Source organism: Phodopus roborovskii, unplaced genomic scaffold (genome assembly GCF_943737965.1).
Source record: "Phodopus roborovskii unplaced genomic scaffold, PHOROB, whole genome shotgun sequence".
Lineage (NCBI taxonomy): Eukaryota > Metazoa > Chordata > Mammalia > Rodentia > Cricetidae > Phodopus > Phodopus roborovskii.
In genome coordinates, this window is record NW_026125711.1 from 1,748,684 (window position 1) to 1,763,167 (window position 14,484).

Sequence of the window (14,484 nt, forward strand, 5' to 3'; positions counted from 1 at the left end):
AAAACCCCTCAGAGATCTGAATATGGCATTTAAGGTGTTTAATAAAAAGAAGGAACAAGAAAAGCCCCCACAAAGCTTCCCATGATAGACAGAAATAAGTGCTTCTGACAGCAGCCTTGAGTTCACTTTCAAAGAAAATAGACTTCACCCAAGACCTGGTTCAAATGTGGCAACATCGGTTACTGTATGAAAAACTCATCTTACCCTCTACTATGACCCTCCCCAAACTGTAGACAGGCAGGACACTGGAGGGTCAACTGTCCCTCTTTTACTCATCAAAGTAGGTTAGCACCCCCAAGTTCCTCCTCCACAGGAAAATCTCTCAGGTTTTCTGAGCCTGGTGGCTGAAACTGATGATGCCCTGGGACCTTAGCCCCTAACAAAACCATCAAAATTACCATGGAGTAGCCTACGGTAACTGTTCAGATAGTGGGAAATACTCATTTTTAATTGATATGGAGGCCACTTGGCCCATACTGCCCATTTACTCCATAAGTTATTCTCCTCAGATCTCTGTGATGGGTGTTGATGGCTGGCCCCGCCAGTCTATGGCTACAGGACCTCTCCTCTGTAGTTTCATAGACATGAGAGGTAGTTTTGAGTGTCACAATCACTGGGCTAATTATACAATTTAAATCCTGGGATACAGAGCTGATGAATGACAGTCCCACAGAAAAGAAAAAATGGTCTTGCCCCAAACTCTCACAGTGCTTTAATTGATAAAGCTACTCTGGACTACAATCATTCTATTATGATGCAATTCCAAAGCCTAAGGTGCCATCTCTGGATTTTAGGGAAATTTAATCTCTCATAGTTTTGTAATTACTCACAATTCCATAATTAGTCAGTGTTTACTGTTTCCAGAGAACATATAAAGTGACCCAAAGTTCCAGTAAAAAGAGCCTCTATAGCTTGTGAAATTGTGTCACACTGATTCTAAATAAATTCTGCTGTCAACATTCTGAGAGAGTCAAGGTCTGCTGGCAAGCAGGAAAGATCATTCAGGCAAAGAAATATCTAAAGATTGTGAAAAACTACAGAAAAGAATGGGATTAGCATACTCACATTAGTGAGATCTTCAAAAGCTGATCTCTTTTTTGCTATGTCTTGAAATGAAGGTGAAGATGTATGGTTATCCTCTCCACTCTGTAAAAATAAGAGGTAAATGAGCATGGCCTCTGCTGTGTGTGGGTTTCCTTCAATATGGAGCTAGACATTAGGAGAAGTTATTCTTATAGCACTTTTTAAAAATCTTTTAACAATTTCTATTTGGTGAATATCTATTAAATCTCAGATTTAACTCTTAAAATTATAAGAACAAACTCTGTCTTACCTATATAAGCAAGTTCTTACAATTATTAAGCAGAACACTGGGATGTGATCACTTGCTTTGTGCTAGTTACACCATTAACAGTATATAACATAGTAAGTGCTCAAGAACTTGGAGAATTGTATTCATGATACAACATACCATTCCAGCAATTCTAGGAGAGCTAAGAATTACTTTGCTTTCTACTTCAGATAAAAAACTATTCATCTAAATCTTATTTATGATAAATAATCCTAGTAGAAATAATTAGAAATAATAAAACATTATTTTTCTTTCAAATTGACTAAAAAACAGTCAGTTTACTTTGTCTTCTTACTTAGCATTACTGTTAGAAATAATCTCCTCAATATAAAATTAATAGTGACAACTGAACTCAATAAAACTTATTCTTACAAAATGTGGCCAAAGGAAGTTGGGGTTTGAAAACTAATGGCCATAAAACAAAACATACAATGTCATAACTACAATAAGAATATTTGATACAAACAAAGGGTCAATTTAGGTGTTAAATCTTTCCTGATTAAATTTACATGGGAAAAGTCTCTGATTCCCTACATGAAAATCATTTTACTAAGACGAAGTAAAAATTAATAGAAAACATTTATCTGCACACACAAGAAAGCAAAATCTGCAGTGCTAGAGAGTGAACATAGGACCATGTACCTGATGGGCAAGTGCTCTGCCACTGAGTTATATGTCCAGCACAATAAAAAAAAAATGATATGGCCTACTGCTCTGTTTCAGGAAACCCTCTGTTGATGATAATTCACAACTATTAATATTACTCTTGTTAAAACATATATGTTGATGAATATAGCACATAATAGGGTCAGAATATCAAAGTTAAACTATCCCAAAGTTAAATCAGGAAAGTTTAAGTGTACCAATATATTCTTGAAGATTAATACTGGTTGAATATCCTATATCTAACATGTTTGGGAATAGAAGTTTCTTGGATTTAGGCTTCTTCACATTTGAAGTATTTACATATACATAATTAAATATATTCAGACTGGGACCCAGGGGTCTTTCTCTTTAATTCTTTTTGCAAGATTTATTTTTATTATTTATAAATTATGTATATGTCTTGTCTATGTTCTTATGTTTTTGTATGTGCACATGCTTGCAGGTGCCCATGGAGACCAGAGCCATGGGATTCTCCCTAGAGCTGGGGTTGTAAGTGGTTATGAGCCTCCCACTGTGGGTGCTGGAAATTGAACTTACATCCTCTGGAAAAGCAATGTACACTGTAAATGCCCAAGCAATCTTTCCAGCATTAAAATGTACTTTAATTACATGCATGTGTGTTTCTGCATATGGATATGTGCATAGAAATGTGGGTACCCACAGAAGCCAGAAGCTTCAGATAACCTGGAGCTGGAGCTCCAAGCAGTTGTGAGCCACCAAATACAAGTACCAGGACCTGAACTTCAGTTCTTTCTAAGAGTAGCCAAAGGTCTCAACCACAGAGCTACTTCTCCAGCCTTTCTTTTAAAGGAATTTCACTAATGTCAATTCACTGTTCAAAGCAATTAGTTTCATATTGATAATTTGTTCATGCATATCATATACTTTGATATATTTACTCTTCAATTACCCTCTCCTCCCATTGCCAAAATTTCATATTTCTATTATACATATGCCTTATAAAAAGTATAGCTTGAAAGCAATTTTATATAATATTTTTAGTGGACCTGCATTTTTGTATGTGTGTTGTGCATACATATATATGCATGTTTGCATGTGTGTGAGCCCACATATGTGTACATATGTGTACATGTGCAAATGTGTGTCTGTGGATGTGGAAGCTTAAGGCTGATATCTCCTTCAATTGCTCCTAGCATATTCACTGAGGCAGTGTTCCTCGGTTGAATCTAGAGTCTGCCTAAACAGCTACTGTGACTAGCCAGTTTGGTTCAGGGATCCCCTGTTTTTGCCTTCTGAATTACAGGCAACCTGCCATGTCCACTCTGCATTTATATGGATGTTAGGAATTCAAACTTGTCCTCATTCTTGCAACCACTGAAATCACTGAACACTCACCTTGGCCACTAGAATGCCTGCAGTCTGACTGCAAACTCCATCACTTGAGATTAACTATGGAATTTTCCACTTGCAGAATTAGGTCAGCACTCAATGTGTTTCAGACTTTGAAAATTTTAAATGTTGGATTTTCAAATTAGGAATACTCAGTCTGGATATTTAAAAAGCACAATAATATTCTTACTGACTAAGTGTATTACCAAGATTGTAATACAGCCTCCTGGTAAGATACTTGAAGCTTCTAGAAGAATAAAATGTATAGACATGATTATTAATGAGAATTTAATATTATTTGGCTTTGGAAGATGTGGTAAATGGCCTTTACTTCATTCATACATGTTGAAGTATGAGCATTTATACCTTTTGCTCAAGTTACATTGGAGGGATGACTGGGATAGAACTTAAGGCCTGGCACATGTTAGGGGAGAGTTCAATCTGAACCTAATTCCTTTTTCTGATTATTTTTTGAGACAGAGATTCTCTGTGTAACTCTAGGTGTCCTAGAACTCTCTCTGTGGACCAAGCTGGCCTCCAACTCACAAAGATTCTGCTTCTGCCTCCAGAGTGCTGGGATTAAAAGTATGTGCCATTACTGAAGCAAATACTTAATTCCTAGCCCTGTGTTCCAACCTGTAGGTATTGTTCAACTCCAAGGAGTGCCAGAAACAGTCACTTTCTCAGAAGAATACAAACATCATAAAAGATTCCAAGTTCAGGATAAGCACCAAAGTAACACATAAAGAGACTGCACGAGACACTATTGGAAGGAGTCATTTGCTTTAACCTTTTCAGATTGGTCTTCCTCACTGGGCACAATCTTGTTAGACTGAGCTTTCTCAGGCTCCAGATTGGAGCTTTTGGGTAGTAGCGGTGGTGGCATCTTAAGGCAGATTCAGCAGTGTTTCATCCAAGGCAGAGCTGAAATCAGAAAGAAATGCTTTAAAAAACATTCACCAGAATTACCACCAAATTCTGTAGACACTCTCAAGAAAACTTAGTGTTTTCTATAGCATCTCTAGGAAAATGTATGCCTTAGAACAGAGTAGATCTGGATACAAAGTTTGGTTCTACTGCCATTAACCCTGAGAAAATGACTTAAACAATATGGACTTCTGCTGCCTCATCTGTAAAACAGAAGTATACCTATAAATAGAAGTAAGTATACCTATCTCTATTTACAGGGTCTTTTAATTGAGACATACCACAGCTGTGACTTGGTCCCTAGTTTCGACTCAGGAATACTAGGTACAAACATAGGAGTTGTGCACTGAAACAATACAATATATATGACAACTTATATAGCATGCTTACTACCTGGTGAACTTAATATTTTTTTAAGGTCCTGTCCACATAATTTATGTCACTACACAAAAATACAGGAAGATGACTGCATACAGCCATGTATGTATGGCAGATGACTGTACCCAAAACTGGCATTCAATTAGAAGATAGTATAATCTAATTTTATATCTAGGTATCTTATCTAGACACCTAGGCAAGAAAAAATAGAAAACATAACAGCAAAAGTAAAGGAATTACTGAAAGTAATGTGTGATAAGAATTTAATAGTTACTACATCCCTTAGAAGAGTTCTAGCTTTGCCAATCTCAGTATGGGATTTTAGTTTATATTATAAAAGGTTATTTTACTGTATTAAATTACCTCAGTAGTTACAATACACATAAGTTCTGGGCAGTGGTAGCAAATGTCTTTAATTCCATCACTCGGGAGACAGAGGCATGTGGATTTCTGAATTCAAGGTGAGGTCTAGGACAGCCAGGGTTACACAGGGAAACCCTGTCTCAAAAAATGATATACAATTGTAGTATATGACAAAGAAGCTAAATTTATACAATGGAAAAAAGAAAGCATCATCAACAAATGGTGCTGGCATAACTGGATGCTGGTTTGTAAAAGATTGCAGATAGATCCATATTTATCACCACGCACAAAACTTAAGTCCAAATAAAGCAAAGACCTCAACATAACCCACCCACACTGAACCTCTTAGAAGAGAAAATGGGAGGTACCCTTGAATGAATTAGTTCAGGAGACCAATTCCTGAACATAACACTAGTAGCACAGACACTGAGAGAGTCAATAAATGGGACCGCCTGAAACTGAGAAGCTTCTATAAGGCAAAGGACACAGTCAACAAGACAAAAAGACAACCCACAGAATGGAAAAAGATCTTCACCAACCCCACCTCTGACAGAGGGCTGATTTCCAAAATATACAAAGAACGCAAGTAGTCACTGAAACACCAAATAATTCAATTAAAAAGTGGGGTACAGAACTAAATAGAGTATTCTCAATGGATGAATCTATAATGGCTAAAAGACACTTAAGAAAGTACTCAACATCCTTAGCCATCATGGAAATGCAAATCAAGGCAACTCTGAGATACCATCTTACCACTGTCAGAAGGGCTAAAATAAAAAACACCTGAGACAGTTTATGCTGGAGAGGATGTGGAGAAAGCAGCACACTCCTCCACTGCTGGTGGGAGTGCAAACTCATACAGCCACTTTGGAAATCAGTATGGCAGTTCCTCAGGAAAATGGGAATCAGTCTACCTCAAGATCCAGTAATTGCACTCTTAAGCATATACCAAAAAGGTGCACATTCATACAACAAGGACATCTGTTCAACTATGTTCATAGCAGCATTATTTGTAATAGCCAGATCCTGGAAGCAATCTATATGCCCCTCAACTGAAGAATGGATGGAGAAAATGTGGTACATTTATCCAATGGAGTACTACTCAGTGGAAAAACACAATGGAATCCTGAAATTCACAAGGAAATGGTTGGAATTGGAAGACACCATCCTGAATGAGGTAGTCCAGTCAGAAAAAGACTGTATGTCTCACTGTATATACTCACTCATATATGGATTTTAGACATAAAGCAAAGGATCACCAGCCTACAATTCTCACTGCCAGACAAATGAGGAAACAAGGAGGACCCTAAGAGAGACATACAAAATTGGGAGCATGGAGGGAGGGGATACAGAGTTAGGAGAAAGAGAAGGAGAGAAGAGGGGGAAGAGAGGTGGGCATGAGGGTACAGGAAGATTGAGACAGGGAAAGAATAGAGGAGAACAAGAAAAGAAATACCATAATTGAGAGAGCCATTATAGATTTAAGGAGAAATCTGGCACAATGGAAATACCCAGAGATCTACAAGGATGAACCCAACTAACAATCTAAGCAGTAGTGGAGAGGCTACCGTTAATGCCCTTCCACAATAATGAAAGTGTTGACTGCCTTATATGCCATCCTAGAGCCTTCATCTAGTAGCTGATGGAAGCAGAAACAGACACCCACAGCTAAACATTAGCAGAACTCCTGGAATCCAGTTGCAGAGAGGGAGGAGTGATGAACAAAGGGGTCAAGACCGAGCTGGAGAAACCTACAGAGACAGCATATCTGAACAAGGGGCAGCTCATGGACTCCACTCTGATAGCTGGGAAACCAGCATAGGACTGACCAAGACCCCCTGAATGTGGGTGTTATGGATCAGTATTTATCCCAAGTATACGGATGGACTTTGGGAGCCCATTCCACATAGAGAGATACTCTCTCAGCCTAGACACATGGGGGAGGGCCTAGACCCTACCCCAAATGATATAACAGACTTTGAAGACTCCGCATGGAAGGCCTCACCCTCCCTGGGGTGTGGTTTGGTGGGGGTGATAGGGGAGGATGGAAGGGTGAGGGAACTGGGATTGACATGTAAAACAACCTTGTTTCAAATTTAAATGAAAAAGGAAAAATTATATACATATGCACCTTACTAGCAAGTACATTATTATAAAGCTAATTGTTGTTCTGTTACAGAAGAGATCCTTTCTTCTCTGAGAGCTGCCCTTCCAAAACTACTCACATTCAATTTCCATTTTACTGTAGCGAATGAGTTAAGTGAATGACTACCCCCCTCCCAAAAAAATTAATCAATACAGATTAGCAAGCACTGTCCAAAGTATTATAAAGGCTTTCTGGTCATGTTAAAAAACATTTCAAAAAATTGAAAGGTTGCAGTATAAAGAGGTAGAATGGACACATGTTTTAGCATTTGAGCATTCAAGCTTCTAAATCAGTTAACTTACCATCTCTGAGTCCCAGGGACCTCGTTTGTAAAACAACTATAATACCCCTTACATAAAGAGAAGTCATGCAGCTCAAACGTAAATATATATATAAAGCATACGTGGTAGGTGCTCAATAAATATCATATCCTACTCTCCTCTCAATTCCAAACCAATTTTTTTTATCTACATTCCCCAAAACTCAGCCAAGCATCAATAAAGTTAGATTGGATGCACCTATCATTTAGAATGCTGTATGAAATCACCGCTATCACCATTCTTATCTCAAATACATTATCTATGACTTGCCAGAGACCTACGTTATAAAACCTTTACCCTTGAAAATGAAAGATGAAATGTGGAGTCAAGAGACTAGCAAACTCACAACTGATGACTATAGACTAAACCCCTGAGAAAATAAAACTCTGCAGATGATAGTTTACGCTCATTATCCAGAACATCTGCTTTGAGGGATACATACACTAACTTAGGTAAACTAATACCCCAGCCACCAACAGACAGAGGAGGGGGTACCAACACTCTCTAAAACATTATTTTATAAAGGGACACTTGGGGGCTGCAGACATGGCTCAGTGAGTAAAGGACTTGCTTTGAAAGTATGAGGATCTGAGTTTGAATCCAAATCACTCATGGAAAAGCATAATGGTACATGCCCATAACCCCAGAACTGGAAGAGGAGGGTGGAGATGGATGGATCCCTGGTACACCTTGGCCATCCAGTCTAAATAGTTTGTGAGTTCCAAGTTTAGTGAGACATCCTGTTGCAAAATATAAAATGGACATCACATAAGGAAGGCACTTGGGCTTTGATCTCTGGCTGTGTGTGTATAAAATAAAAATAAAATAAAAGCTATGAAAGGACACTCTTGATTTCTACCACCTACAAAACTTCAAACCTTCCTTAGAGGAAAAAAAATCGAATACTTTCCCCTTTTCAGATTTTCTGTTTCCCCAATTTTATGCTTATAATTGTTGGATTCTCTACTGTACCTTCTAGCCCACTCAGGGGTATCAGAGTGAATCTGATCCAAACAGAATACAGGAATGAGTATCAACATCATTTCACATCCAAGGCAGTTGAGTGAAGCAAAGCACTGGAAAGAGGACACATCACAGTGTCACTGAAAGGAGCACTGGGGTAGAAAAATGCCTAAGGTAGCTTTGACCCTGTCAGCAATTGTTTTGATAACGGTGGGAAATCTGTACTTTGATTTTCCAACTAATAAAATGAGGGGATATGACCACAGCTGTCTCCTTGTTCAAATATGATCAATGACATGCAACATTAGCAAAACCTGGGAGATTTACAGAGTCCCAGTATGCAACTAAACAACATCTCCAGGTGTTGTGTATGCATTTTAAAGTTTAAGAGGCACAGCTCTGCAGTCCCTTGGGTCTCTTACTTTCTAATACTCTAACTGAAACTGAGCAGAAGACATCCCTAGGAAAAAAGTGTTGAAGAGGGCTGAAGAAGAGTCAGTAGAAATAAGAGGGGTAACAAGAGATAAAACAAGTTTAAAACAAGTTTTGATCTGTAGTTTAAAACACATTTTCAAGTGGCATTCTTTGTCTTAGAAATCCATCAGATCTCAGGGCACTTTGCATGAAATCAGTCATGCATACTTACACTTGTGAAAGACCCTTTGTAAAAGTACTCTGATTAGGGCCACGTGTACTGGATCATCCATCTGAGTTGGAACCCACTCATTAGCTTTTCTATCTCACCCCCCCCAGTAAACACTCCTTGCCCCATTTTGTACAAGGTTCACTCCAAATACTTTTGGCTGACAGAAGAAGCCCAATATTTCCATACAGATATACTGTGCATTCTAACAAGAGAAGACAGTGAGACAAGTATCCGGAGTGACCCAAGGACCAACTAGCAGTTGACATTGCCAGACAATTGAGCTGACAGTATAAACCAAAGGTGTCTCCCTCACACGGAGATTAAGGAAAAGAACAAGAAAGGCCAGGAAAAGAACAAAGATACATATCCTTACCTACCCAATCTGTCTTGACCAGTCCTGGGCTATCTCTAACAAGGCTCACTAGAGTTTGCTCCAGGAGAAAGCAAAATGCTGATTGGTTAGCAGGCTGCCAATCAGCATACACAGCTACTATGATCCCCTGAAAACAAGAGGGAATGGGAATTTTTAACCTGAACTCCTGGGCTACTGGACCTGTCATTGGCTTGTAGTTTTGAGGTGTACCAGGCTTGGAGAATAATGTGTCTCTGCAGATACGTTTTATACTCCTGGAGGATGGGGAAAGAAGAACTACTGAATAATGTAGTGTCCTGTCAATGAAAACAATTAACAATCCTTATAGAGTCCAGTATTAAGTCTTGGGGGCTTTACAAATGACTCTGTAGGGGAAACAGGACATAAAGTTTGGTCCCTATTTTATGAATGAGCACCTGAAGTGCAGAAAGCTGATAGAAATTAAAATTAATTCAGCCCTATCTCTATGCTAATTGTAGCAAAAAATTTTAATTGCTTTACATACTGGCCAAAAAAAGATAAGCACTTTCATTATTCCCATTTTACAGATGACAGAATGCAGCTTGCTAAGTGCCCAATATCAGAAAGCTACACAGAGGCATGGCGATTTTATAATACAGATATTCTCATTTATTTCATTTATATATTGATTTAGTTGTTGAACAAATTACTTAAAAAACAGAGGCTGTGTTCCCAATACTAGAAATATGGAGGAAGAATTGACAGAAAGTTTACAGAATTTATAATCTGCCCAACCCTGTGAGGAGGCAAAGAGAAAACAGAGAGAGATGCCAGGGATAAATCCTGGACTTCACTTGCAAGTACTCTACCATAGAACCACATCCTTACCTTCATTAATAGCCCACCCTCATAACAGTCTCTCACAGTGTCTACATAAAAGACATTAATATGATCCCATGTCCTCTCCTTTTTATAATCTACCATCCATATGACTTCCTGTAAGCACCATCACTGTGCATAACTGTGTCCCACAAGGATTAAAAGTTAATATGAACCACTATTTTTCAATCAGCAGAAGAAAAAGCTCACCAAACGAAAGCAACATAAAAAAATCACAAAAGAAGCAATTTAGGTTTACCTATTGCCTTCTAGCTCATCATAAACAACCAAAAATTTACATAGTAAAAGGTTTTTTAAAAATCATTTTGGTTTTGACATAAAATTTCACTATAAAACCTGAATTAACTTCAAATTCAGGATTGTCATTCATCATTTTCCAAGTGCTGGGAGTATGGACATGAACCACCATGATTGGCTCTTTCTGAAAGTTATAAAAATATACTTTTTCCTTAGCCATTATGCTTCAAATTCATTTAACATTCTCTTAGAGGAGTAACCAAAAAGAACACGGAGGAAAGAGAAGCCAATCTTCAACTCCCTCATTTTCCAGTAGACCACCTTCCAGGCATGCAATATGAGCTGTCCTTTCTTTTTTTCCTATACCCTACATTAAAGCCCAGTAGAAAAAGTTATCTGTTTCACATTAAAATATATTCTAGATGGATCCATGATTTAAATGTAAGAATGAAGCCATGAAAATATGGATAAAAATGAAAGAATATTTTTATAACTTTAGAGAAAAATTCTTAAATTAACAGCAAATAGCTTGATAACGGCAAAGGAGGAATGGCACCTTTCAAATTGGGGTCAAACTTTGTGAATGACAAGGGGTTTCTCATCAGGAACCACGAGGCCAGAAGGAGTTGTTTTCCAACAACTGAAAATAGAAATCTGTCAATTGAGAAATATATACACAGAGACAATATACTTTGTTATTAAGGGGGAAATAAAGTGTTTCTCAAAGTATGGGAAAACAAGAGACTCTGTCACCAATAATCTACAAACAGAATGTTCACAAATTAGCAAAAGCAATGAGCTCACTATTTTTATTTTTTGTCTTTTTTTTTTTTGAGACAAGTATTCTCTGTATTGCTTTGGAGCTTGTCCTGGAACTAGCTCTGTAGCACACTATTTTTAAAACAAACAAACAAAAAATATAATAGGAGGAGTTCTGGAACGACAAGAAGAAAAACAATGAAAAGAGTAAAAAATAATGGAGGGGCTATAGAGATAGATTGGTGGTTAAGAGTGCTTACTGTTCTTGCAGAGGACCTGGGTTCAATTCCTAGCACACATTCACATGACAATTCACAACTGGCAGCATCATCGGTTCCCGGGCATCTGACATTGAAAAGCCAAGAACAAATTAGTGAAAATATAAAACAAAAGGCTGGTACTTTAATAGATAAAACACTTGATAAGCTCTAGCAAGACAGACAAGGAAGAGAGGGCACTTAATATAAAAACGACACAGAGAAACTAGAGAGATGGAGCAGCTGTTAGGAGCACCTGTTGTTCTCACAAAGGATTCTTTAGTTTCCAATACTTATATTGAGTGGCTCAACATAGCCTGTAATTTTAATTCCAGGGGATCCATGTCCTCTTCTAGACTCCAGAAGTATTCAAATGGCATGCATTCAAGACACACATACACACACACACACACACACACACACGTGTGTGTGTAACATGCACGTGTGTGTGTGTGTGTGTGTGTGTGTGTGTAATCTGACACTTGAAAATAAATCTTAAGAGACAGGAATAAATTATAGAAGTATTATATACAATAATGACTGGACTCAATAATGTGGTAGACACTGCTAACTTCCAAATTTAAGAAAGTAAATCTTAGTGGTCCCTAGGTATGGTAGCATTCACCTATAATGGATATATATGTAGCCTGCACTATATATGGATCCCCTTTATCAAAAACTAAAGAAGGGGTTGGGGGAGAGAAACAGAGAGACAGAGAGATATAAAAAATAAATAAAAATACCAGGAATAAAAAGAATACCTTAACTTCAGTGATGTTATCATAGATATTACAAATGACTAAATCCTCATCAAGTAATACATATTAAATATTTGCAGATTTTACATTTAAATTATGTTTTAATAAAACTATTTAAAATGGGATACCAAACAGAGCATATTACTACAGACCCCACTGACATCAATAGAATCAGTGTATATTTATATGCAAACAATCTTGTCAACTTAAATAAAATATAGCAATTATTAGAAATCACAAATATCCATACCACACCTAATATGAAACAATTTAAACAGTTTAAAAAGTATTTTACTTTAAAGTTCAATATATTCGTACAATGTTTACTTATCAGATATTCCCCTAACTACCCCCAATTCTCTCTAGTGTGTGAAACCCCATACCCCTCCAAATTCTACATCCTGTTGTTAAATTGTATTATTAATATCTCCCTGAGTCCAATTACTGCTGCCCATGCCAACATTAGTTCTATGCCTATCTCAAAAAAAAAAAAGCCCTCAGGAGATAACATGCCAACAAGCCATCTCCATGTAAAATCATGTAAAGAAATACCAAAACCATGTAAAGACAAGCACAGAATAGGAAAACATCACTCATACCATAGAAGCAAAATCCTTAATATGTGCACAGGGCTATAAGCCCACAGTTAAAAAAATAAAATTTTAATTTATAATTTCTCTAAAAATTAATCTCCAGTCCCAGGTACTTTAAATGGAGAGAATAAACAATCATTTAAAGAATACTTAACATTGCTTCTATGCCTATATCAAAAATAAAACCTCAGGAGGTAACATGCCAACTCAGTGATACTGAAACCATTCAAAGATAGCACAAAACAGGAGAACTTCTGGCCAACATCACACATAAAACATAGAAGCAAATCCTTAATATGTGCATATAGATAGACGCCCGCAGTTAAAAAATATAAAATTTTAATTTCTACTTCCTCCAGAACTTAATCTCCAGGTCCAAGTACTTGAGATAATGCAAGCACTTAAAGAATATTTAACATTAATTCTATGCTTATCTCAAAGAACAAAACCTCAGGAGGTAACAAGCCAACTCAGTGATACTGAAACTATGCAAGGAAAACATACACACACACACACACACACACACACACACACACACACACAAAATAATTCATAATACAAAGCAAAATCCTTAAGAAGATACTAGCAAACATATTTTAGCAAAATATTAAAAATTACCAATAACAAATGAGCTTTTTACAAGGCATGAGACTTAATCCAAAAATAAAACATATGTAAACCACTACATAATACAGATAGGCAAAAATGAACCTACAGAAAAAAAAATTGAGCCAGCAAACAAGAAATAATATGAAATGAAATTAAGAAAAAAAATCTATTTACAGTGGCATGATTAAGAATCAACTTAGAAAAAAAGAAGTACATTCAAAGATCACCATAAGTAATTGCTGAGTAGCTAAGAGTCTGCTAAATCCTATTACAGAGCTGGAAATTTGTTCCTTCACTGAGCCAATCTTTATTTAAAAAGCAATTAGAAAAAAATAAGAAAATTCATCAAATACAATGTATATGGGTTTCAGAATAGGCAATACTATCAGAGAAGAATTACCAAATTCCCCGTTGGGGAACTTCTCAAAATGTACCCTGTTTTAATTTTTTTTAATTTTTATATTTTTTGTTTTTTTTCCCACTTAATAGATTTTCAATTAGTTTCATATACTTATTTATAAGTTTTATTCTATTTAAATGGCTAAAATGTCTCTTTGTTTACAATAAGAAACCACATTAAATATTCTGAAAATCATGAATACAGCCTAATCTTTTAAATTATAAATTTTAGTGATAACATTCTTTAAATTTTACATTGCAGTCAGAATAGGACAATGACTATAATATGAATAATTTCTTCTATCCATAAGTATCATGTAACAGTGCTATTGAGACATAACCATGGACTAAGTATTAAAGAAAAACAGATAAAACTCAAATATGTCATGTTTAGTTAGTTCTCTTTCTCTAGGCATTGATTAAGAAACAGACATATGCCATGCTTCTTAGAAAGTGCTGCTGGCAGTATAAACTGGCATATGCCCATTTTGGATGCTATTTGGCAATACTGATAAGGATATAATTTTT

The 14,484-nt window shown here is 36.7% G+C and overlaps 1 protein-coding gene across 1 annotated transcript in view; it reads right to left on the bottom strand.

The window, feature by feature from the left end:
* The window catches only part of Ccnb3 (cyclin B3), a 41,951-nt gene extending 37,666 nt beyond the window's left edge, over positions 1-4,285 (bottom strand). The window contains exons 1-2 of the mRNA XM_051178531.1: positions 4,158-4,285; positions 1,066-1,146 (exon numbers count right to left, since the gene is read on the bottom strand). Of these exons, the coding sequence (XP_051034488.1) occupies positions 1,066-1,146; positions 4,158-4,253 (177 nt within the window). The 5' untranslated portion in view covers positions 4,254-4,285. The remainder of the gene's footprint in view (positions 1-1,065; positions 1,147-4,157) is intronic.
* Between the last annotated feature and the right edge of the window lie 10,199 nt (positions 4,286-14,484).